This window comes from Oreochromis niloticus, linkage group LG9 (genome assembly GCF_001858045.2).
Source record: "Oreochromis niloticus isolate F11D_XX linkage group LG9, O_niloticus_UMD_NMBU, whole genome shotgun sequence".
Classification (NCBI taxonomy): Eukaryota; Metazoa; Chordata; class Actinopteri; order Cichliformes; family Cichlidae; genus Oreochromis; species Oreochromis niloticus.
Window position 1 is genome coordinate 14,737,040 of NC_031974.2, and position 25,837 is coordinate 14,762,876.

Genomic DNA, 25,837 nt, shown 5'->3' on the forward strand with positions numbered 1-25,837 from the left:
CCTTCACTTTTCACACCCAGAAGCTTCATCCATCTTTTCGGACTTTTTGGGGAAACGTGAGTAGTTTTTGATGTGTGTCAGTGGGGATGGTTTTTCTATTCGTTTCCCCAAATTTATTGTTGCCTATGTTTGGAGTTATGGTTAGCTTTCGAGCCATCACAGACAAACGTGGAGGTAATTTTACGCTTTAAAGGTCAAAATGTTAAGTAAGTAACCATAACTCTGTATTTATCTGCTGCTTTATGATAGGTATTCACTTTCTGAGTTTTAAACCTGCAGATCTGCAGAAAACAAGACAGTTCACATACAAAGCAGGTTTTAAATGTTGATAAAAGTGTTGAATTTTAATATCAAGGTCGTAAATATTTATATTTTCTTCCTGCTACAGAAGCATGTGACACCAGGGAGTTAACTCATTATTCATGATTATCTAGCCTTCAGTGCTTTTACAGGTCACTTTAATTGATTATTTTACATAAAAACATACCGACTTGTGCTGACTCGGGACTGTATTTGATAATTCTCTCACTGGTATGTCTTCTGAGATTCTATTTGGTATTAGAAAAATGGCGAATTTAATTAGGTGAACACTGAAATTGATCCATCTATCCACCCATCCATCCATCTCATTAACAGCTTGTCTGTTTCAGGGTCGCTGAGGAGCGGGAGCATATCGTAACAGCTGTCACCGAGCAGGAAGTTAGATAAACCGTGGACAGGTGACCAGTCCACACGGCCGGTTTAGAAATATCAGTTAACCTAAAGCATGCGTTTGGACTGTGGGAGGAAGCTTGAACACAAGAAATCAACTGTGTTAATGGAAATGACGTTTGCAAGACTTGCATCATGCAGTATCAAGAGTCTTCTCAGAAGTTCAAAAATAAGTCCTCTGCTATTATTAAGACACAACAACCATGCAAAAGACTTGACTCACCTATAATTTCTTGGTACTTTACTTCTAAGGAGCCAGACTTTCTTGTAATTTTTAAAGTAGTCTTGAGGAAAAGCTCTCCAGCTTTCAGGTCTTTCAAAGGTTTTTCTTCGGGAATTTACTGCCTTTTCACCCAGTTTCAGTCCAGTTCTTGTACCTGAGCTTTTTCATAGGAATTTCTTTCCCTCATTCAGCCACTTAACACCGGCTTATGAACCATTCAAGCACAAAAAGGCACCAAAATTTACTAATGTCAAATGGACAAGTGGAGGACAAAAGAAGAAGCTGTAGGAATTAAAAAAGTGTTTGCACGTTTCAGTAAATCACTGCACCAATTTCCATTTTTCCATCAAAATAAATGAAACGAGGGGTGACTTACGGCTTTTGCACAGTACTATATAAAACGGCTGGACAAAATATTGTAAAAGACAAAGAAAACTAGGTCTCGAGCAGCAGTACATGTTCTCTGTCACGTGTATTTCTGGTTATTTGTCCCACCCTTCCTTCCTGCTCAGCTCCAACAACAATGTCGGCTATAAAGTTAAAATCTGTCAGCGAAACATAAATAACAGCCTTCGTGTTTATCACAGCTGGGTGAGAAGTCCACAGCAAACAAACTACTGCAACAATAAAACCGTTCTCTTTGTGAATAACGTAGCTGAAAAATGAATTATTCCCAAACTTCACCCACACAGTGTGTAACATGAAAGAAGACGTGTGCTATACAGAGAAAGAGTATTCTGCGATGATGGTGATCTCACCTTGTTGTCGAGTGAGGCAATTTCCTGCTGGTTGGCGGTGGAGAGGAGGAAGCTGCTCATCTGGCTCTTCAGGGGGTCGTCCACCTCCACGTCAATGTCGTAGCAGGCCGTCTTCTTCTGGTCGTTGGGATCCACGCTGAAAGAAAATGTGAAGCGAGACGCATCTTTAAAAAGAGGAAGCTTTCAATAAATCCACCTGGGAGTCCTCAAGTCGTTCAACACATTTCCCAAATTAAAAGTTTATTTTCTTATTTGTTTCCTTTTGTGTAGAAAACAATAACCTCCCCTAAAAGTCTTGCATCACACATCCCATTACTCTGGTGTGAACTCACCCAGTAATGGTTAAACATTGTTTGGCCTTAAAATATTCTTTTTTTAAAAATGGTAAATGATGCCGTACTTAATTTATTTATAATGAAAAATCCAGAAGAAAGTTTCAAGGTAGACACATTTTCATACTATAAAGCTCTTTGAATTTAATATCTCTTTAAATAGCACCTTTTCTGTACTAATGCAAGGATAAATATGCAAAGCCTGGTGTAAAAATGCTTCTCAGTTAGTACTTGGTTGTGTTATTTATCTTCTGTGATGCATATTTCATACCGGAGACTCCTCTGTGTGCATTAAAGGGGGAAAATCTACCTGATAACATGGTTGATGACGATGGGGTCAGGGGGCAGGAGGAGGTTGGTGAGGCGCTGAGGGATCTCAGAGAACTTCAGCCGAGGGCAGTCGAAAATCTAAAAATAAAAATAACTTTCCTTTTAAAGTGAACCGGTTATGCTTCTTCCTTATTTTCTGACATACACGAGACAGACCAAAGCGTTGGGCCACCTACACATTACACCTACAGGAACTTTTATGACATCTCGCTCTAATTTGGTGCCACATTTGCAGCTATATCTATCAGTACATATGTCCACTCTTTTAGGAAGCTGGTGGAAATGTCATCCAGAAGAGCATTTGTGAGGTCAGACAGTGGTGTTGGACCAGAGAGCCTGGTTTCCTGACTCCATTCTAATTCATCCCAAAGGTGGGCTCTGTGCAGGCCAGTCAAGTATTTCTACACCAAACTCATCCAACCACACCTTCATGCACTTTGTGCACCGTCTCAGTGATGCTGGAACAGACAGGGACCTTTCTCAAACTGTTCCCACAAAGCTGGAAGCACAGAGTTGTCCAAAATATGCAGGTGAGGTGAAACAATAAGATTTCCCTTCACTGGAACTTAATTGATTGATTAGTCGGCCATTGGGTCTCCAGCTGTGTCCATAATGGAGTATAATCTAGGCCTAGGAGGTGTGGAACCTTGTTTTGAACATTTTATGCCAACCAGAAGGGAAAATCTGGTGTTACTATTACAAACCTATAAGAAAATAACATGAAATTGAGGAAGTAACTTGAAATGTTGAGTTACTAAGTTGAAACCAGGCTGCCAGGAAAAAAAAGGTAGAACATGTTATGAAGAGGGCAGGAAAACCTATGCCATGAAGCTCTCGGCACACAGTTTTTGTGCTGATGTTAATGCTGTGGTTCCTAAATGTTTCCATGATGTCATAGCTCGTGATACTCCACCGACAGACATAGAGCTGTCATGGAATAGACTAAATATGAGCCGTATTAAAAGAACCAACAAATCCAAAGTCTAGAGTTAGTCCAGAACAACTGGAAAAAAAAGCCCAAACCATAAAACAAAGCGCAGGAATGCATGGTTGGAAAACACATGAGCCCACAAAAGGGGAAAAAGGAAAACCAGAAGTAAAACAGGAACAGGAAGTAAAAGCAACATAAGACACATGAGGAAAACTAGCCTTCAAAGCAAACCAGAATAACCCTACCTATGACAAAGACATGAAAGCTAACACTAAACATAATGTCAGAGAAAGGGGAACACATGGAAAAGCTACTTTCGTAGTATCTAAGAATAAAAATATGGAGCGCTCATTTGTTCCTCTGCCAAAGCGAGAGCTGAGGTGGAGGTATGTGATCACTGCTGTTTGTCTACCCAGAAGCTACCGAGCCAGGTTTCATGAAACTAGGAGAGCGCAGGCAGAGGAGGAAGCAGTTAAATTATGGTGCTGATCCAAATCCCTTTCCTTAAAACTGTAAGATAAGACTCTGGCTTTGGTGGAGTTTATATACATACTGCTCATGTTGCCCTGGTGAAATCATATTTTCAGCAACACCGGGAGTCCACACCTGTTGGAAATACTTGTCACAGTTGATGTACTCCTTGTCATGCGAGTCCTGCAGCTTGTTGGTCTTCACGTACTGCCAGAGGGCCTGGATGATGCAGGAGCGAGTCTGAGTGTGAATACCGAGCAGGCGAGCCAGGCGAGGGTCCAGCTTAAACTGGGGAGGCTGCGGAGACAACATAATCACATTACAGCACTTTCTACAGCCGCCCACATCAGAGGCTTTACATCAGCTCCATCACATCATTCACCCTTATCGTATTTCCCCGGCTTGGAAACAGATGTCAGGTTTAAATGGCGTCTTAAATGGACTGTAATGTTTGTGCAGGCCGGTGTTTATCGGCTACGTGAGGCCTGCAGGTTGTCACTACAACAGCTGATTTCAAGGCACGGATTAGTCACGGCGTAGTAACGGACTATTTATGGGCATCGAAGCGAGACGGTGTGGCGCCCTCACCTGGTATTCCAGCATCAGCAGCAGAGTGCAGCGCACGCTCACGTCTCCTGGCCGCTTCACCTGGAAGCCGTCCGTCTCCTGGGTGGTGGGCGTGCGGTGCCACTGAAAGAGCAAACAGAAGGCCACAGTTTGACCAAACCAAACTCAGCTGGTTTATTAATCATTTTGGTTTTTTTCTACTTCATTTGATGCTCGTTTCACACTTTTTTCAGCTATTAAAACACATATTTCCCTACACAAGGTCATAACTACCAGACGACTGAAGTATTCCTCCGACTTCTACTATAGAGCCAGCATGAAGTTGAAATAACAATAGCAGATTTTTGTAGGCATAAGACATAAAAATAATGTAGTTTATACTTTAAAAAAAAAGAATTAAGTGGGCTAACATGTGCAATGCCAAGGAATGGTCCAGATTTCATAAAAATTGTTAAAGGGTGGCTGTGAGAAGCAGTGGAAAGAATCTCTCGTTGGCTTTGGTTTAAGAGAGGACATGAGCTGTGCTGCATTTACTAGAGGAGCTGAGGACCGAACCACCAACCCTCAGATTAGCAGACATACTCTACCTGAGCCACAGCTCTTATTAGCCACATCCTCAATCATGATTTTGTGGGGTAGTAACAGCTGAAAACTGAAGAGCCATAAACTGCAGTTCCTCTAGTGACCACTTGAGGGTGTCTCCAAAAGTTTCTTGTGCCTCAGAACAAGAAATAAACATGTTTACGTTTTGGCCTCTATAGACAGTTTCCCCCTCACAACAAGGTGAAGGTGAATTTTTATTTTTTGCAACTCATTGACGCTGATAGCGGAGTGGAGGGTTTTCTTTGGCCAGGCCACAGATTTCTCTCTTGTAGGTCCAAAAGGGCAAAGCTGCTATGGGTCCCACATGGGCTAGCATACATGGATCCCATGTGAGTTTTCTATGGTTAGTGCACAGTGAGTTTGCCTATAGAAAACTCATTTCGGGGCCCCCAGGGGCAAAACTGCTATTGGCCCTGTGTGGGTACATGCAATTGGGGCCCAAATGCAAATATGCAGAAAAAAGTGGATGTTTTCAATGTTTAGGCCAACTAGCAGTACTTTTTTTTAAACCAGAAGCACTAACTTAGTATGAGGTTAAATATCTGCAAACTAACCATGCACAAGCTGCTGAGAGAGACAGAAAGGGTGTGCGGCTGAATGCAACCTCTGGAGACATAGTAGCATCTATCGCTAGCAGAAAAATTCAATAAGCACCTGGTCACATGAAACTATCCCAATATTATTCTGTCTTTAAGTCGTTTTTGCATTTCAGAAGCTCTTCAGCATCTAACCTCTGATGTTATTTACATCTCTGTTTTACTTTAACCACTCAGAAAGGGAAAAGAAAAACACTTTAAAACTCAGTCTTGCAGTACCCTGGCAAGCAATCCAAAGTGATGTTTTCCTGCAACCAATGGCTGATTCAGAACACATTACGTGCTTATTGTACCTCAAGGTAGAAACAAAATTCTTTTGATGGAAAGTCATTCAAAGAGAAGCACCTGGGCGCCTGGGTAAAACACCCTCTTAAAAAGAGGAACCTTGAGAAGTCATAATTTTCACTTTGAAAGTCCTGAAGTGTTTTTTTTTTTAAGTCGGCACATTATGTGAGGACACAAAGTGAAGGGCAGCTAATGGTTGTTTTTAATAAGTAAGCAGTTGTTTTCTCCGGCTCTCGCATGTTTAAACAACCTTGTGTGTTGGAAATTTTAAAAACCCATCTCCTTTCTGCTGTTACAGAAAAGAAGAAGAGAGAGGGCAATCCACTCTGCCACTCTGTTTTAGTTTGAATGTACCCAATGGGAATATGAAAAGCAGCAGGTCAGCTGGGGTTATTGTACCTCGAGATTTAACCAGACATGACAAGATGAAAATTTTCACTCAACATCTCTGGACTGCACGACCGAGAGGTCGTCACTGACCCTGACTACACGGCTGAACGGGGAAGGTTCAATGATTTCTGCTACGCATACAAAAGTCTCACACAAATCAGTGGAGCTTCCAAGACTAATGGATGAGACGTCAAAAGACAGCAAAGACCTTCCTTTGTTCTGCTGTGAATGCTGTCCAAACTGGGTGAGGAGATTAAACGGCATCAGAGTTCACTTCAGAAAATTGCCTCAGCTTTGAATTAGCTGTCTTGCCAAGAGATAGACTGATGCTTTTCTCACATTAAGCCTCTTCTAAAGGTAAAAACAAGCAGTTCTAATGATACGTGGTGCGGCACATGAAAAGTCGGTCAAAGATGCCAACCACAAAAAAACCCCAAGCCCATTTCTAATTTAGATTTCTAATTTTTGCAGTGTTTGTATCTTAACTTCACTGTCTATACATATATCGTCTGATGCAATCGCTCACTTTTTTACCACAAACCCTTGTCCAGCAAGCCTCTCGGCTATGAAGAGAAAACCCCCACTCAGTGTAGCCACACATGCCTGGGGGTGTGACCTGGCCTGTCAGCCAATCAAATGTGCTGCTTTAATGATGCTGGCAACTTCTCCACCTTTAGCCCGAGGCAACAGCACTGTGTGGATCATTATTAATCAATGGTTTCTTGTAGTCCTTGTGGAGTTTCATCGGAAGTTTAATCTACACCCTGACTGATATTTCAGCAGGCCGATATTAGGCAGTTGCCGATATATCAGTATCAGCATTTATAACATAAATTCCCAAAAGACGAGAGAAACATCCTTCAATCGCGTTTTGAGTGTTGATGTTGCATAGTTTGCCCACCAGAGGGCACTATGGTGGGCAAACTAGGCTCTAGTTTCATCATTTACAAATGTGCTACAAGGGAGTATTTATCTATTTGCATTGTTACTAAACCACAATAATTGAAAGAACTGGCACATTTGGACATCTTCAACTTAAAAATCAATAAAAAATGAATAAAGAAAAACTCATTTCTTTGCATGTTACTGGAGAAGTTTTGTAATTTTAGGAAATAAAAGTCTGACTTTCCAATGCCGTCCTTTGAATGCATTTCATTGCATTTTAAGGGACAAAAAACCCTGAATTTCCCACATTAGGAAATTAAAATGAAGTCTTATGTCCTGCACACATGAAAAAAAGTGATTTATTGTTACAGCGGTCGTGAAAACAAGACCCAAAGAAGTTTGTGTTCATAATCCAAGCTTACGCTTATTTGTCAGACAGCACGCTGAACAAATCTGTTTTCTTATCGACACACTGCGCTGCAGCTAAGAAACTCTGAGCTGTGGTTTTCAGGGGTTGTGCACTGGACTATTTCTTGACTTCCTGGTTGCCTCATAGGTACAAACTGACCATCTTGTTCTGTGTGGTTTCATTACAGCTACTAAACGTAAATGAGCTGGGTTCACTAACAGCTTAACTATATTACAGAAAGTCAAAAAATCATTAGGTTTTTATTAGAGGTGCTCTTTAACCTATAAAATAAAAAAACCCTCCAAGCTACAAATCACTGTGTAGCGAATTCACTGTGAGTGTGAATTAGAATATTATTTTGACACACAAGTAATCATGGCTATAAGATAAGCCTGCTATCCTTTAATTTGATTTCATTTGTATTGATCAGACACCTATCCCACGTGATCACATGACCCTTTAAAGTTTGCCCAGAAAGCAAATGTTGAAGTTTTCTCCAGTCAATTCCCAGAAAACAGATCAAACATCAAGGGTACCAATGCTTGATTCTGATCCTCCATCATAGACATTAAATCAGTGCACTTTTTGCATTGAAACTATGATATATCCCACCGTACTGGTGCACAAAGTTGGTTGCAGAAGGGAAATTGTGTGAACTGTGCAAATTGTGTGAACAAAAGCAAGATTTTGTTGTTTTTGGATAGTGACACTGTGAGTGGGTTTTTAACAGCATAAATGTCTTTTTCAGCCCTGATTTTGTGTTTGTTTTGTATCGTCTGCACTCATGAAGTTATGAGGGCTCAAATGTGCTGAAAGCAATGAAGCTAATTAAAGAGCACTGACTTTTAAGAACTGCGAGGGCCTTTAACTTGGAAAATTTCATCATAAGAAGGTAAAATGTTGCATTTCATCATTAAATTAATGTTATTGTCAGGTGGGCAACACCAATTGACCAACTGATTGATTGATCTGTAATAAATCAACAGGGTTGAGTTATTACTACAAGTTTTGTAGAGACACATAACACACTGTGGTCTTTAGTGTTACCCGCCACGGTCAGGTGTTTATTTTGGTAGCTGCCACATTTGACGTAGATTGATCATAGCAGTGCTCAACATTTTTAGTTGGCCTTTTATAACTCAAAGTGTGTGTGAATAACACATTAAATACACCTGTGCTTACCCTGCTATGACATGTTAAACAGCCTCCAGCAGAAAGGAGTCTATTAGGGCAGACTGAGGAGGTTCAGTTAACAGAACGTTTTCACAGCAGATGTCATCGGATATCTTCTTCTGGTTTGGATTTGCTGCCATTTATCCAGATTACATCGCTCAAATTGAATTAATCAATCAGTTTAAAATCTGCAGGATTTATTTAAAGTGTCAGTACATTATATGTCTGTTATTTTTGTCCTTGTGGTTATAAACAGATGCTTGGTGTGCTGTTTGGGGGTAAAAAGCTAAAACGGCTTCTTAAAGCCCCTTTTTGGCAACAAGCTACTTTGTGAGCTGCAGGTCACCTGAACGCAGCGAGTAACAGCGGCGAAACAGTGCATACGTTTTGAAAGACTGCAATTACTTTTTACACACATTCAAAGAGAAGCACATATGCTCGTTTTTGTGTGTTTTAGGTGACACGCTGTCTGCCAAGGGGTGCGAGAAACAACAGCTAAGACAGGAAGCCAATTCGTTCAACATCCAACTGGTCTGCCACAGAGAGCGGCTGCACACATGCACTCCATAAATCAGGCTGCAGGGACAGACAGTGCAAGAAGTGCAAGGACTGTGTGTGTGGGGGTTGTGTGTAATGCTGCAGGTAGTGTTAACATCAAGCAAAGCATGCAAAACTTGTAGATCTTTGCATGGCAAATACTTTTAAAATTTAAAAGTTAGGAAAATTACTTGCGTTTCCAGGGAGATAGATGTGAAAAACTGTGAACTGTGTCTGGCCGATGTGGGTGCAAGAACAGTGGCTTTTCTTAAAGGGGCCGTTTTAGTCCAAAATCATATGTGCACATTTTTCTTCTGGCCTTTTGTGCCGTTTGTTTGTCTTTACTGTTTTGGTGCTCAGCATTGGTCTGGAAGCTTGTTTCCTCCACCGAAAAACATTTTTTTTCCCCATCTATGAGTCAAAATGTTGGGGCGTCTTCTTTATAAGTCAAATTTTCAACTTCTTTCCTCGTAAGTTTGAATTAGTACATTGAAAAATGCACAAAAATGTGTTTTTCAGTTGAGGAAATATGCTTCGATAGCTTTGGAGATACACACATATTATGTATTCATCTTTCTCTTCATTTTTATCTTCTGTTTTTTTAATCACTGTTTTATGTTTTCATTTTTTGCACTCTCTCACGGTATAAGGCCCTCACACTGAGCTTCTGGGACTTTTACTTTAACTATGTTGTTTAAAAATTATTCTAGACTGCATAATTTTTATTCTTTACCCTGCTCATGTAGAAAAAAAGTGGAATGAATAAAGTACCTATACACCTACAATTTAATTTCCTGCTTTATTTTGAAATTCCTTTTCTTGTTTTATTGCTGCTTCTTCCTTCCTGTGTCCCATCAGCTAATTACTCAGCAAATGTATGCAGCTTACAGCTCAAGCTTTAGAGTTTCAGTGATTCTGTTGTGCACGCTGACCTCTGTTTTCTCCTTTGCTGAATTTTTTTCGGACCTTCTGTGCGACTGCAACCCTGATCAACACAACCGAGACGTGGACTTTTATCCTGTGTACCTTTAAATCCAGTTTTCAGTCCATTATTTGGTTCAGCCAGTACGCTGCAGAAAAGTCTGCCTTGTCTTGAATATAATGGAACTAAAAGCCCGCTACCTTGTGGTTTAAAAGTGCCAGAAAAATGTATTTTAAAAACTCAGAAGCAGTAATGTGTCTCTGTTCCCACAAACTCTGCAGCACTTTTGTAGGCAGGCACAGAGACACTTTCTCCAGCATGTGTTTCAACCCTGATGTCACAAGGACGGCGACATACAGACCTGCTTCACAACCTTTGTTACATTTTTACACATTTATCTCCTTTTTGTAACAAATATTCCATTTGTATAACTTTCTAAATCGTGTAACACATTAATATAACAACTTTTGCGATGAAGTATAAAGTAACACTCTGACGGATGAATCAGGGTCAACTCAGGCTACGTCCACACTAGCCCAGATAATTTTGAAAACGGCGTTTTCGTCTGAAAATGCTCTGCGTCCACACTATTGTTTTCAGTTGTTTTCACAGAGTTGTGCGTCCACATTGAAACGGCCGAAAACGCTTACGTCCCAGTACTGTGCATGCGTGAAAAGCAAGACGAGTCGACCTGCCTCATTTCTGTCTGCCATTTATTTACTTTCTGGCTCTTTGAAACGTCGCAGCAAAATGTCGAGGAAAAGCACCAAGTTTTTTAAATGGACTAACAATGAGGCGGAGTTTTTGCTGCGAGTAACACAAAAGTACAAAGTTACAAAAGCGAGTGAGAATTAAAGAATTTGAAGAAAAGCTATCTGGAGCATGTACAAACTGATGTTAATATTTAATAAGGCTCAAAATTGATGGCAAACAAAACAACTGCTGTGTAATGCCGCCGCTATCTTAGTTTAATTGGTCACATGACTGCATCACATGGATAAAATGTGTCATCGTTTTCAAAAAGGCTCCGGGTTTGCTGTCCACACTGCGATGCGAAAACGGCGTTTTCAAATGTATCCGCTTTGGAGAGCGTTTTCAAAACGCTGCGTTTTCCTTGACCGAAAACGCCGTCTCAGTGTGGACGTAGCCTCAGGGTTCAGTATCCTAGCCAAGGATACTTCAACATGCAGACTTGACCTCTGACCTCGATCTTGAGTTCACTGAAATTCAAACTGTAAATGTGTTCAAACACAGACACTAATACTACCTGTGTTTACAAAAAATACTTAAAAATCATAATAATAATAAAGGCGTAACCATGTTTATTTTATCATTATTATTATATGTTTTACAATTTTACAGGTACAGCGATGTTACTGTGAGCGCTGCCTGGTGATTTCTGGAAACCGGTGTTCTGGGAATCCATCCTACCTGACAAACCATCCTACCCGTTGTTTCTGCGCATGCGCACAACACGAAATTAAGTGGCAAACCGTCCTACCTTTGTGAATATTAGCTAGAAAAATACTCTAATGGGTAAAATTAAGTGCCAAACCATCCTACCTTTGTGAATGTGACCTACAAGCATACTTTAACAGCTAACATTAAGTGGCAAATCGTCCTACTTTTGTTAATCTGAACTAGAAGCATACTTTAATAGCTAAAATTCAGTGGCAAATCATCCTACCTTTGTTAATAAGAGCTAGAAACACACTCTGATGGGTAAAATTAAGTGCCAAACCATGCTACCTTAGTGAATGTTACCTACACGCATACTTTAACAGGTAAAATGGAGTGGCAAACCATCCTGGCTTTATGAATATGAACTACAAGCATACTCTGATGGGCAAAGTTAAGTGGCAAACCGTCATACCTACTTAAATTTGTGCTGGGATTACTCTGTCACAGCAGAAATGTGCATAAACTACTTACGGTAGGACGTTTTGCCAAAGTAGGATGGTTTGTCAGAACACCGGCACTGACTCTGAGTTTTTCTAATAGACTTTTTAGGTGATTTGAGGACCACAAGGTGAGTACCATCTAGTTTCATTATATTCAAGTGAAGCTCGATATGACTACAAAACTCACACCAAAACCATGCAGGTGGATACAGTTCGATACAAGCCAAAGGAAAACACGTATATGTGATTTCAGGGTGAACTTCTACACGAAAGCGGAAACCACGCACTTTTAGAAAATCAGCTTTCAGGTTTGCAAGGTTGAGTATTTTGCACTTGAAAGGCACTGGGGACCCTTTTGAAGGTGAACATCTGTTACATTTAAAATCCACTGCAGTAGAGCAAAAAATGTGTTTTTACTTTCATGTTTTGTGCAGGTAAAAGTGTAAAATTAAAGCTGCTGTTCATCCATTCATTGATCTGAAAAATCACTGATGATTTCTCAGATCAATGCAAATTCTGCAGGTTTGGGTTTTGAGCTGACCTCGACCAGGTGGTTGTCGGGACCGTACAGGTCTTTATCCAGCTCGATCACCAGGCTCTTGAAAAACGAAGAGAATTTCTTCTTCTGCTTCCCCGGCTGCGGAGCAAACAGATAGCAATCAGAAAGACGTCGGTTAAGACCCATAATCAGTCACACACATGCATGAAACACTTATAAGCAGATTCACAAACGCAAACTACTGCTGCCATGTCTTTGCTTATAGCAACATTACTCATCAAAAACCCACGAGAGGCGGGGTGAGATCAGAAAAAAAAAAGAAAAGACACAAGACATTCTCAGAGTCCACTTCCTCCGAGCTCAACCAGAAATATTTGTGGTCTGTGAAACCTAAATGCTTTGTGCCGCTGCTCTGAGAACATCAGAGCTTTTTGCAGTCAAGCTCGCGGCACAAGAAAAATGCAAAATCCTTCTGCTTTTAAGACACTCGCGGTCCCTCAAGACGCTCTTCTCAACATCAGTCGTTCATTTCATATTCTGAGCCAGACGATACTTTTCTGTCCGTAGTCGTTTGAGCGCATCATTACCGGGCCGAAGACGACCGAGAGCAGCTCCGAGATCAAAGAGCGGCACACTTTAATACCAACCGGGATGATTTAGATGTGTTATTATTTTAGAGGACAAGCAGTTATTTGACTCATGCTGAATTCATCTACACCCAGCCGCGACAGCTCAGTATTGAGTTATTTTCCTTTAAAAAGAAAAAAGGACTGTATTAAAACTAAACCCATGCATGACTATGAATAAAACAAACTCACATCATCCAGCAACTTCCCTTCTACTCGCAGTTCCCATGACGCAATGCTGCCATCAGAGTCATCTGCGTCAGGTCTGGCAGGGTTGAAGGTGTTGGAAATGTAAAGCCTCAGTTTACGCTTCTGCTGCTGGGACAAGGGCACAACAATAACACAGTTTAAAGGCAGATCTCTGTCTGTTCCTCTCTGAACTGCAAAACTAGCCTTAAACAGCATTTTCTTGTTTCTCCTGAGTCCTGATTTCTTTTCGATACCTTCATTGGCCTCTTCAGGGCCTCCTGGATGTCCACGCGTTTGCGCATGATGGTCTGGTCCAGCTTGCGCTCAAATGCAAGCAGGTCCATGTAGGCCTGAGACTCAGGGACCAGCTCACGGATCTGCTCAGAGGGAGGACAGGCTTAGGTTAAAATCAGATAATGTTTCACACCCTGAATTAAGAAGTCAGATTTTCTTTGCATATCTAAATAGCACTAAAGAACTTAAGCTGATAAGCTGTCTATTCTGGTGCGGGTGCTGGTAGGGGGTCTACTGTCTACTTTAGCCCCTTACATTCAGTATCCTGTAATTTAACCTTTAAGCAGCTTTAAGGTTGGAGAAAAAACCCCATCTTATTCCACTCTAACTTTAAATATGGAGAAAATATGGCTATATGGCTAACTGCTAGCATAAAACAATACTACAAAAATAAAAACTTTAAAGAAAGCTTCCAGAAAATACAGCTAACTGCTAGTGTAAAACAATACTGCAGCTTATCATATAAAGTGATAAAAAAAACCCACAAATGAAGATAAAAATAGGTGGGAAAGAAATAAAGTTACCAGATTATGAAAAACAGCAATAATGCACTGAAGCTAGTTAGCTAAGAGATCTAGCTCACTTGCAGCTAACGCTAATGCACGGTCATTCTAAGACTTCAAGTATCAGGACATAATCAAAAATCATCTGGTCTTTATCAGTTCTTAAGTTTGAATAAATACAACCTTAGATGACCAACACATGACTTGTGATACCATTTAATTATTTATTTAACAAAAACCCAAAATGAAGAAGCAATGTGTGAAAAACTAAGTACATCCCATGATTCAGTATCTTATAGAACCAATGTTAGCAGCGATAACTTGAAGTAACTGTTTTCTATATAACGTTATCAGTCCATCATATCCATCATATCCTTGTGGTTGAATTTTGGGCCACTCCTCTTTACAGTGTTGCTTCATTTTAATGAGGTTTGCGGGCATTTGTTTATGCACAGCTCTCTTAGCATCCTTCCAGGGCATTTCAGTCAGGTTGAGGTCTGGACTTTGACTATTAAAGCACCTTGAGTGATGATGTTAAATTTGGCTTTGCATACACAGAGCCCACATCCTAACTGTCTGAACCTCTAAATTATTAAAAACTATTTTACATTTTTAAAAGGTTTGTGCACTATAGGGCTCTTTTATATTAAAATTAACAAGTAGAAATGTTTATTATCTGACTGTACTTGTACATAAAGTTGGTATTTTTTAGAGTACTTAATATGTTTTATAAGCAAAAACCTTTCTTTTGCAAATGAACTGAAGCTGAAGTTCATTATCCCCACTGAATTTGAATTGAGGAGTGGCATGACAATGAAATATTCAAAGACAGCACAACTATCCTGAATGCGCTCCACCACTGCTCCACAGTCCCTCATTATCGTGGTGGTCCACACCAGCCTCGTGACACCAGGGGATCAAAATTAGATGCAGGCCGTGCAGCCAAGCAGCCAGGAGTCTCAGGCATTACCATACTGATGAAAGTCCTCGGAGCATCAAGGGCTGCTGCTCACCAAGCTGGGCACACATGCTCCTACGGTTCCTCCCTCCCTCTTCGTTCACGTTTCTTTCTAAAAGGCTGCCTTCATTGTGCTTCTTATTCCTCCTCTATCTCCATCTCGCTTCCTTTCACCGGGCCGAGGTGCCGAGCTGACGGAGGAGTGTGGCAGACATTCCCCGTGCCTGACTCATTATTGTGGAGTGGCGCCCCAGCCGTGCCTGCAGCTATCTCCCCGTCTGGGCTATGTCAGGGGATAAGACCTAACCTCTCACTCTCCAGATCTGTAAAGCCCTCTGTGTGCTGGCCAGGACGCGGCGTGGCACGGGGCCGAAAACCGAGAGCACGGGATGCAAACCACAGCCGGCACGGACTCTCACCTGTGGCAGCATGGTGTTTCTGCTGCCTCCTTCAGTTTTACTTGTGGTTGCGTCTTTTCAACATCCCGCTGACTACGCCGATTCAAAAAAGAAAATCAATGAGCCGCTGTCCAAGCAGCAAAATGAAACCCTAAAAAAAAAAAAAAGCCCCAAAACCTTCAGATCTGCTCCCCTCATCCTCCCTCATCTCATTTGGAAATAACAAATAATCACCTGGCCCTCTGCGCCTCCCAAGAACCCCAAACATCAAAAACACCACCGGGAATTTTTCTGTGCAGCGCACAAAGGATAAAAAACACACACAGAGAAAAACACACAGCAACAAAGGTAAAAATATGCAGCCTCACCCTTTGCGGAAGAATCTTGTCTGCCATTTTCCTTCTCTTAGCACTAGAGAGAGAGGGAGAGAAAGACAGGGAGAAAGAGGGAAAAGAGAGCATGTTACTATGGTGACTGATAGCGTAGCACCCAGGCCATCTGCTAAAATGCTGGGCCATATCCAGCACCCCAGCGTCCCAGCTGTGTGTGTGTGTGTGTGTGTATCATGTGTTTGTGTGTTCCCTGAGATGCAGCGGTACACCTGGAGAGCGAGAGCCTCTAACAGCCAAAAAAGTGTCACATCTCACATCTCTTCCCTGACATGTATTCACTGCACACACACACACACACCTTCTGCAGAAGAGGCCGCCGTCGCTGCTGCAGGACTCGGATGGTGACAGGATGTGTGCTCACAAGTTTTCAGGATTTATGCGTGTGTGTGTGTGTGTGTGCAGCTCATTAGATTCATTAATTCCTTGCAGCGTGAACACACTTCATATATTTTACTTACCAAGAAAGGGCTAAGAGCAACAAGAACATCTGTGCCAAGTTGTCAGAACTTTCTTTCCAGGTGACGCTGATTACAAAAACATCACTACAGCTTCCTACACCCCCCCAAGATTTCCTTAAATATTTAATCATCTCCCCGTGTAAAGTGCTCTGTCGTCGGTGCCTGCAGGAGGACGCTGCCTAAAAACAACAAGATGGCACTACACTGCAAAAAGAGCAATAAAAAGAAAAATAAAGAAATAAACTCGTCTCATGAGGACGGATCATTTCAACTCACTTTTCTCATTAAAGATAATAAATAATCTTGCCTTTAGGGTGTTACATCCTCGGGGCGATTAGATTAATTTGTAATCCCGTTTTAGGATTCGACAACTAAACTGAGCTGAGTTAAAAGAGTAATTTAAAGCATCTTTATCTATTTTTTTAAAGCTGAAAATTTTGATTTGCTTCCTTGCTAAGAGTTACATTAGAAGACGGAGTGGTAAATATAGACAGCCTGGCTTTGGTTGAGATTAGAAACAGGAAAGGTTCACTAATTAACCACACTGTGATATTATCCCTCATAATCAGCTGTTTTTTGTTTATTTAAAGGCCTTCAAAGTGCACTATTGACCCCTCAATGACCCCTCAAGTTCATAAGTAAAGGAGGTATCCACCTGAAATGTTCAGGACTGAAAAATGCATTTAAACAGTTAAAACCAGCAATTAAATCAATTTTACTAGATACTAGATTTATTAGATAAATTATTAGGTAGCAGGAGCGGCCGACATGGATTCAATTTATTTACACTGATCAGCCACAACATTAAAACCAGCAGCCAAAACAGGTTCGGCCCACCGGGTTACAGAGTTGGTGTCCTGTGGGGTTTGGCACTGGGATCCATCGGGTCCTGTCAGTTACTGGGTGGAGGCTGCTGCCATTGGGGAGTGCCCACGTCAGGTTTGAGTTTCATGGCGTTAATGTTGTGGTTGATTAGTTTACACTGTGATGACATTTGAGTTTCAAGGAAACAGTCCAGTAAAGAATCAATTTAACAGATTAAATGATTAACTTAAAATCTAAGCACACATTGATTAACTGCATTTTTCCATAATTACATGAAACTTTAAGAGTTTAAACACTGCAGGATCTCTGAAACTTTGCAGTGTGTTTTGAGTTCTCGCCCAGCTCTCTCTGTAGGTGGAAATTTCTTTAGAAGTTTAGAGTATTTTTTTCTATCTAGAAAAGATTTTTTGCAGTGTAGTGAATTTTTCTGTCACAGTGCACTACAACGGTCTGTGAAGCAGTATGTTACATCAGCATGCCAACTACTGAAACAAGCCTGCTGCAAGGAGAACTGAAGGATCCGGGAGTGCATTGGAGAGGGGAAAAAACAAAAGAAACACAAAACAACCCGCCATTTTACACTCTCTTAAAATGGTTTGAGACTGGATTTCTATTCTATTTATTTTTCTGCTCTAGCTGCACAAAACCGTTCCCATCATGCCATGCTCCAGCCCAAAGCATGCACCACTACATTTCAGGAGTCGGCTTCTACGACCTCTACGTTTGTTTTCTCATTCAGGAAGTGCTGGGCTCAGGTGAAAAGGCAAGAAGAAAAAAAAAATAGGCCAGAGTCATCAAACGAAAGAAAACGGACATGCAGCAGAATAAAATCCTACTTTGATCCGAGCGTGGGATCTGATTGGGGCTCTCTCATGTCCATCTGCCTCGCCGGCATCTCATTGGCTCCGGGGAATCCGACTGGCTTCCTAAGAATTGGTGAGGATTCGAAGGTTGTCCGATTAGAGTTGTGGCGAGACACACACTCAGTGGCAGCAAGTAAGAGGGGAAACACCTGGTGGTTCTGTGTGTGTGTGTCTGTGTGTGTTGGATGTGTGTGTGAAGTTCAAGGGTCTGTTAGTAGGTGCAAACAAGGGCAGGCACTGGGGATGGGCATGTAACGGTGTCCATGCATGCACAAAGTGCAGCAGAGGAGGACCTGGGAGGCGTCCTGCTCGTCTGAGGGACACGCTCATCCAACAGTTTCTCAGTGAACCAAAACAATCATGCTTCACACACAAAGACAGACAATACACTGATAATGAACACAATGGGAACAGACAAGCAGCGTGTGGTGGTTTTACCTCTTTGGGTTCAGCTCAGGATGGCCCTATGGTGCATACATGGTTGGTGATTTATGGATAAATAAGAGCTTTTTGTCATTTCCACAGCCAGAAAAGTAGCTCCTGACCACGAAACTCAGCCTTTTTTTTTTTTTACTGCTGCATAAAACCTCACAATCCTCCTAAGCAACATGAAGTGTCCAAGGTAACCGTGCGTTATGAGCAGTGAGGAAAGTTTTTACTTCAAGGACCAAAATTAATAGCAAAAACCAAGGTTCGGGGGTTTATAAGTAATGCGGCACTCAGGGGAAATAAGAGATAAAATTGAAGACAAAAAAAAAAACCTAACCAAAATATAGCAGGGTGTGGATAAAGCTGGGGTCTGAAGAACAAAGAGGCAAAGCTAGAGGAGGGAACACGGCACGTAATCTTTAAATCTTCTATTTTACGGCTGCCGGCAGTGGTTTCAACTCTCCTGGGGCGGAGTTTGAGGTGCAACGCTCTGAAATCAACTGGAAGCTGTCATTCATTCAGAGGATGTACAGAGACGATGCAGTTCTTCATCTTTGTGCTGCTTTAAAGTGGAAAATCTATTCCAGCATGAGGCTTGAGCCTATTTTTGAGGCAACGGTCAAAGCAGTAGTGGCCAGCCAATCGTACGTTACGTCAGGTTGCAATATGCAAAGTGTCTGTGGCGAGCAAACAAGGTTTTTTTCAGTTGTGGTGCAACAAAACAAATGTTTCCCCTTTCTGAGAGAAAAGGAGAGAAAAGGAGCAGAGAAGCACTCGCAATACTCAAATGTGGGATTCTGTATGTTTTTCACACTACATCATTAATATACAGACCATAGACTGTATATAAAAGATGGGCGTAGCCATCCATTGGATGACACTTGTACTCGAGAGCTATCATCCTGGACAAATTAGTATTTTGAAGCCAGATGTTACGAGTGAGTGGCAGAACTGACTTCTTTTCCACAAGCACCCACTCAGCTCAACTACACTCTACTCGACTCAGTTTTGGTCATTTTCCATTATAACCGAGTTCCACCTCAATGTGGCTGTGGTCACAACAAGACAACAATGGAGGACATCGTGGCGCCATCATTGGCGGGTTTGACTCTTGTGAAGCAGTCACTCTTATGACTCATGCAGTGATGTCACTGCCTGGCCAATCAGTGGCATGCAGTCTGCTGGCGTCACATTTTCAGCTCAGCTCGCTCAGAAACCCGGCTGCATAGGTTATAAAAAAGTACCAGTCAAGTAGAATAGGTGAATGATGCTGTGACTTGTCAATCACGTAGTAGGCCCGCCCACATCCTGCTTTATCCTGCTTTTTGACTCGACCGGAGACCACACTAAACATGCGATGAGCCCATAAACTCGTCAGGAAGGTGTGTTCTTAGTTCACAGATTCAAGTGAGTTTTCTAATAGACTTTTATGAAACCAGATTTCTTTTTGCAACCACATAAGTGGCTTTCTAAATGCTGGCGTGGAGAAAAAATCCAGGATTAATGCACTTCTGCGTTGACTTGACTTTTTAAGACCTACATCCAATTTTTGGGGGGAGAGACCACCAAAAATACATCAACAGAGTCACAACGTTAGCTTATGGTGTGTGTGTGTTAAATTGTTCCTTTCTGGGTCCAGGAATTTCTAAAAATATGGCATCTAGTGTGCAGTCACCATGTTTAATTTAAGACAGATTTACCCTTTTGAACTTCATGCACAATATAAGTAAGTGAGAAGTTTACACCGTGAACTATGTGCTAGTTGAAGTACCCAAACTGAGACATAGTGCGTGTGAGGTACATATAAAGATAATCCGTCCTGTGGTGCTTCTTCACAAACTTTTTAGGAAAATATATACAGACTTTCTAGGACAAAGGGTTGAGTATTTATACCAATTAATGCAAAGCATTTGTAGCAGGACAGCGTTAGCTCTGCAGAGCACGTGTAGCTGGGACCATAAGGTCTCAATGACACTGCAAACACAGGTGGCCCGCCCTCGGCTGGCAGCAGCAGCAGCGTGGAGTCTGAGCTGGATGGAGGAGCCGGACCATCAACGTGTTTGCCAGAGGACGCGCACTCCAACAGAGCAATAGGGAGCGAAGAAGACAAAGACACCTGAACAGGTCACCCTGCACCATTGATCAGAGCCTCCACAGCCGGCTGGGCTGCTGTGGGGGTTGAGGCCCCGACGCAGTGCAACATTTCCCCTGACCTGTTCGACAAGCCTGCTTAATTGTAAGTGGATCAATCGTGCTGCACGTAGCAGGAGAATGAAACAGAGGTCCACAGAGTGTACATATTGATCCCCTTTCTAATGACCAAACCTGGCACGCACTCGTCTCCTTGTAGTCATGAAGCTACTCTGTGAGCCTGTGTGTGTGTGTGTGTGTGTGCGTGTGTGTAGCCTTGAACTTTTCTGGACATTTCTTCGAAGGAGCTGTATGTGAGATCATAAATGTCTGAATCATTCGGACCCAGGGCGATCCGCGCTAACTCACTAACGGAGATTTGCCGCGTTAATGCGGTTGTGGCGTTAACATCATTTTAACGAGATTAACGCTGACGGCACTAGTCAAAATATATCTACATTGAAAGTGTATCACTTTAATTTGCAGCAGTGGGTTTATTTATTTTCATTTCTATATAATAAAACAATGTCTATGCAAATTAGTAAGTAATGGTTTAAAATAAACAGTATAGAGTACAAAGTGCAACAACTGCACCCAAAATAAAGTGGATTAAAAGCAGGTGCCACCCGTGGTTAACAGGACTAGGCTAAACAAAGCATTTCCAGTAGTAAGTAAGTAGTAAGTGTGAACAATTTCCTGTTGTCTGCTACATGTGCGAAAGGGCAACGACAAACAAAGTGTGAAAAAAAACACGTCCTCCATTTCATTTGATGGCAACTTCCACTACAGCTGTGGAAGAGGGAGAAACACGAAATTCGACCCGTTTCGGAAAGTAGAGAAAACGAGCCATACGTGGATATTCAGCGCATCGCTGTAGCACAAAGCGTTCGCATGGACAGATCAGCTATGTTTAGATTTTAGCATGTGCGCTTCACATTACCGTAACTCGTCACTATTTTGGGAAAGAGAGAAAATTAAAATTGAAGCAGAGAGAACACTGCTTAGGTTTTTACCAGAAGGTCATAGGAAGTAATGCAAAACTACTGCCAGAGGGTGCTGGTAACGCACCTGGAAGCTATTTGCAAACTGACATCAAACAACATAGAGCGAGAACACCTTAGCTAGCAGAGGCGGACTTAGAAAGCGAATAGAATAGTTAATGCTAGTTAAATTTTCCCACTTTCTAATCACTTTGTTTCATGAATACATGCGTTAAAAGCACGCCAAGATGCAGAATACGTGTTTCTCATACATCTAATTAGAAAATATGAATAAATTCTCCCAAAGCACTTGACGTCCTGCTTAGTCTCCTGCACGTGGCTCTCTCTCATCACCGTCTCCTTCACTGTGGGTATGTCTGCATGAAGCCTTGAGGAACATTAATGTAAAAGTGACCTATGTGTGAATGTCAAATGAAGCCTGCAATGTTACGTATCCCGGTTTGACAGTAGATAGCGTAAGGATAAGCCAAAGAGACTACCAGAGTCTGAACGTCTGCAGACAGCTGTGAGGACGCCACGTTTATGCGATGGTAAAAATTTACACTACAAAGACGCTGAAGACAGCTAGAGGTCGAACTGAGAGCAAACATTCAGTCGTGGCAGCGACTGTGATGGTGAGAGTGGATGTATACAGCAGTGAGCGAGGCGAAGGATGCAAAACGAGGCGAGCAGCGAGAGAAGGGGAAACGAAATGAAATGGAAGCTGAAAAGTGACAAACACACACAAAGGTCATGGTTTCACTCGTCACCGGTGGGATTTTTTAAGCTGGATTTGAAAGATTTTAGGAGATCACAGCGCGCAAATGTTGACGTACACATTGGAGGTACCTCGCTAGCATTTTTGAAAATTATTTCATGACTGTTAAATTATGTCGGCGTTAAAAAAAATAAACTAAACAAAGAAATCACATGATTCATGTCTGATCTCCAGTCCAAAATCAAATAGTTACAATTTACAATGAAATTAAAGAGAAAAGCAGCAAATGATACATTTCATGATGGTGGAGCTAGCAGTTATGTGGCGTTTTTTTGGTTAGTAGCACTAGCAGTGCAAATCTGTGGCGTGGTTCAGTCCCCACACTTTTTATCTAGAGCATTTCTACAGTTTTTATAAGGAATGCAATGAAATTTCATGCAGTCATGAATCGTGATCACTTTAAGCAGCTAAGGTAGCCAACATTTGCCCAAGGGTTGAGCATTCAACACCCTCAACCTGTTGGCAACAACTTTTAATCACAACGTGAATGCAAGCGTCGTCTAGCAGGAGGCAACCTGTTTTCAAAGCAGGTCAGACTCAGACTGACTGCATTTACTTTCAGACAGACTGGCAAAGGTTTGCAAATCATTGCTAATTAATTTAACAAATGTAGAGTCAGTCAGTCTGTGCCCTCGTCTGCGATATACGTTTTTGCAAAAAGGGACTCGACTCAACTGGTTGCCAACCAGTTGTATTCTGGTTATTCCTTTATCAAACAAACGTTGTTGAGTGCCAGGTTCACGTTACAGTCAAACTGCCGTCCTGCAGCAGCTACGTCACTATTTATGCAAGAATTTCTGAAGTTCTTTTTCAAATCTCTGAGGCGGACAAACTGGACTCTGAATGCAAGAAGTTAATGTAAAAATTAAATGGGAATTTTTGTGTACACAGATTGTGACAGGTTTGTGATTTTCCATGTAATTTCTAACCTGACCTCATTCAAATGGAAACTAATAGCACACGGCCTCTCTCTTATTGCCGTATTAACGGCACCACGGCTTGCTTTGAAAGCAGCAACTAGACTGCGAGTGGTCTCAGACCTAGTCCCCATCTTCAAAGCAACCACTTCAAAAGCAACAAGATTGCAAATTTATTGCACATTGTGGCAATAATTTTTTGTCAGTCCTAAAATATACATGAAATAAATTTAAAATAGGTTACAAGTATAACATACATAATGTTACATAATATTAAGAAGTTAAAGTTAAGATATAGAGATATATTTCAGATTTTTGTGCAAAAATCTCAAGTTCACTGTATTTAATGTCCTTCCCATTGTTAACGTACATGTTGATTATCATCAACATCTAAGGAGAATCAGCTTTTCCCAAATCTTCATCCAGATGAAAGTGTAACCACTGTTGAGCTCTTAGATCACACAAAAGCAGACACACAAAGGGTCACTGATTGCACGCCATGCAGTGTTTTTGGCAGGAGTTGTAGGTCACTTGGATTCAAACTCACTTTCTGGCACGGTTCTGGACGGCCTGCTGCTGCTGCTGCTGCTGTTGCTGCTGCTGCTGCTGCTGCTGGACCTGCTGGGAGGGGGCAGGCCTCTTACGGCTGGGTTCCATCACTGGGGAGGGCAGGCCGGGCCGCACCGCCGGGCTCCCTCCGTACGGCGGGCCGGGGGGCCCATGGGAGCTCCCTGGTGGGGCATCCTCGCTCCAGACGGCATGCCGGGACGCTGGAAGGAAAGAAGAAAGACAGAGAGCATGTATTATATAGAAAATATTCTGAACGTTTTGTAATTCATTTTAAGCAAAAATGAGTCTTTCTAAAAATAAAACAAAGACATCACAGTGTTTGATTCCAGGTGGAGTGAAGGGGGGACTCTTCTTTGAACGCGCCTGACAAAAACACGAATTAGAGCTCCGACAAAGAGCTTCACATCAGCTTCTAATCCAGGCGCCACAGACCTGACCCAAAACGCAAACAGCACGCTCACAGAAATAAATATTTTGACTTTCTCCTCTCTTTGGCAACCTTTGATAACCTTTCAACAATCAAACAGCAGCGGCTTTTACGCAATTTATTGACGTCAATTTGCACGATTTCGGTTTGTAAGTGTTTCCATCCTGGGCAGCGAAGCTGTGAAGCTTCAACTGCAGCGCTGTCTAATATTGGATTTGTTAGACAGTAACAACAAATACAACAGCAAAAACGTCACATAACCACAGATCAGTCACCTTAAAGGGAACCTGTTGTGCTCATTTCCAAATGTTGATTCTTGGACTCCGCTAGAGTAGCTTTGCATGATTCAAAGCTAAAAATAATCCTTCTTTATCTTAAACTGCACATTGGTGCAGCCCATCAGTTCATCCTCTATGAGCCAACTTTCTTCTGATTGGCTGCACCTTGCAAACAGAAGGTTTGAAGGTGGGGCTGTGTGCTTGAGATTACAATATTAATAATAACAGGAGGCCATCTTGACCCCATTTAAGTGCCTAAATGTATCAAGCAGTTGAACCGGTGTACCTAACAAAGTGGCCACGAGTGTATATTACAGCATATAAGAAAAACAGAACAGGTCCGCTTTAAGAAAACAACTCTGATTTCCAGAAAATACCAGAAACGAGAGCAGCTGCAGTGGAAGAATCACCAATATCTTGTTCTTTCCGCCTTATCTTTTCTCCTCTAAACAAAAATCAGGGTTGGCAGCTGGAAATGAGAATGCACAGAGGTTTTTTTCACAGCAGGCAAACTCTGCGACATGCACACTGAAGCGCTAACACACACACACACACACACACACACGTATGTCTCCGAAACAATGCAAGCAGTGTCGGAGACCACACTCCCATTCTGACGCCTGCGAACAACTGGGCACCTCTCACCTGTGCCTGTCACTCCCATGGCAACAGCTGCCTCCTGCCTCGGTTTATTGTCTGAAACCAAACAGGGCGAAAGAAAGAGAGCGAGAAAAGAAAACGCCTGACTTCATCCAGACCTCCGACTGTCTGTGAAGGGCTCCACCAGAACACGTCCACAGAGAATAACCAGTCCTCTAATTAAAAATTCTATTAATTGAAGTCATCAGAGAGGAAGAGCGGAAGAGGAAGACGGATGCTGGAATGGAAAATATCACAGCAGCAGCATTTTTAATAGCCGGGAGATCTTTTCTTAATCTTTTTGATGCTTTTATTTATGTGCGTGAATTAAAGCCACCACAGAAATAAAAGCTGTAGTGGCCATATGAGGCTTGCTCCAACAGGGAGTCGATTCCCATAGACTCCTATGTTAAAACATCCAACTTTAAAGCATTAAAAAGCATGTTCTGAGGGTGGGGGGGCACAAACCAATGTACTCCTGATAAGGATAGGGGGGAGATGGAGGCAGATGGCCTGCTGTGGTGAACCCTACAGGAAGCAGGAAGAAGACGAAGGTCAGGAACAAAAACCAGTTTTGACCCCAGGTTCAATAAACACTGCAGTTTCAAAGAGTTGGAATTGCCTGACAATCATTTCATGTTTCATTCAGGCTTTACAGGG

General features: G+C 41.9%; 1 protein-coding gene across 1 annotated transcript in view; it reads right to left on the minus strand.

Annotated features, from left to right (window-relative positions):
• The window catches only part of smarcd3b (SWI/SNF related BAF chromatin remodeling complex subunit D3b), a 40,564-nt gene that overhangs the window by 4,465 nt on the left and 10,262 nt on the right, over window positions 1–25,837 (minus strand). Inside the window, 11 exon segments of the mRNA XM_005448990.4 lie at window positions 1,693–1,828; window positions 2,335–2,432; window positions 3,892–4,053; window positions 4,345–4,446; window positions 12,566–12,661; window positions 13,342–13,464; window positions 13,593–13,715; window positions 15,860–15,902; window positions 18,003–18,092; window positions 23,811–23,985; window positions 23,988–24,033. Coding sequence (XP_005449047.2) covers window positions 1,693–1,828; window positions 2,335–2,432; window positions 3,892–4,053; window positions 4,345–4,446; window positions 12,566–12,661; window positions 13,342–13,464; window positions 13,593–13,715; window positions 15,860–15,902; window positions 18,003–18,092; window positions 23,811–23,985; window positions 23,988–24,033 — 1,194 coding nt within the window.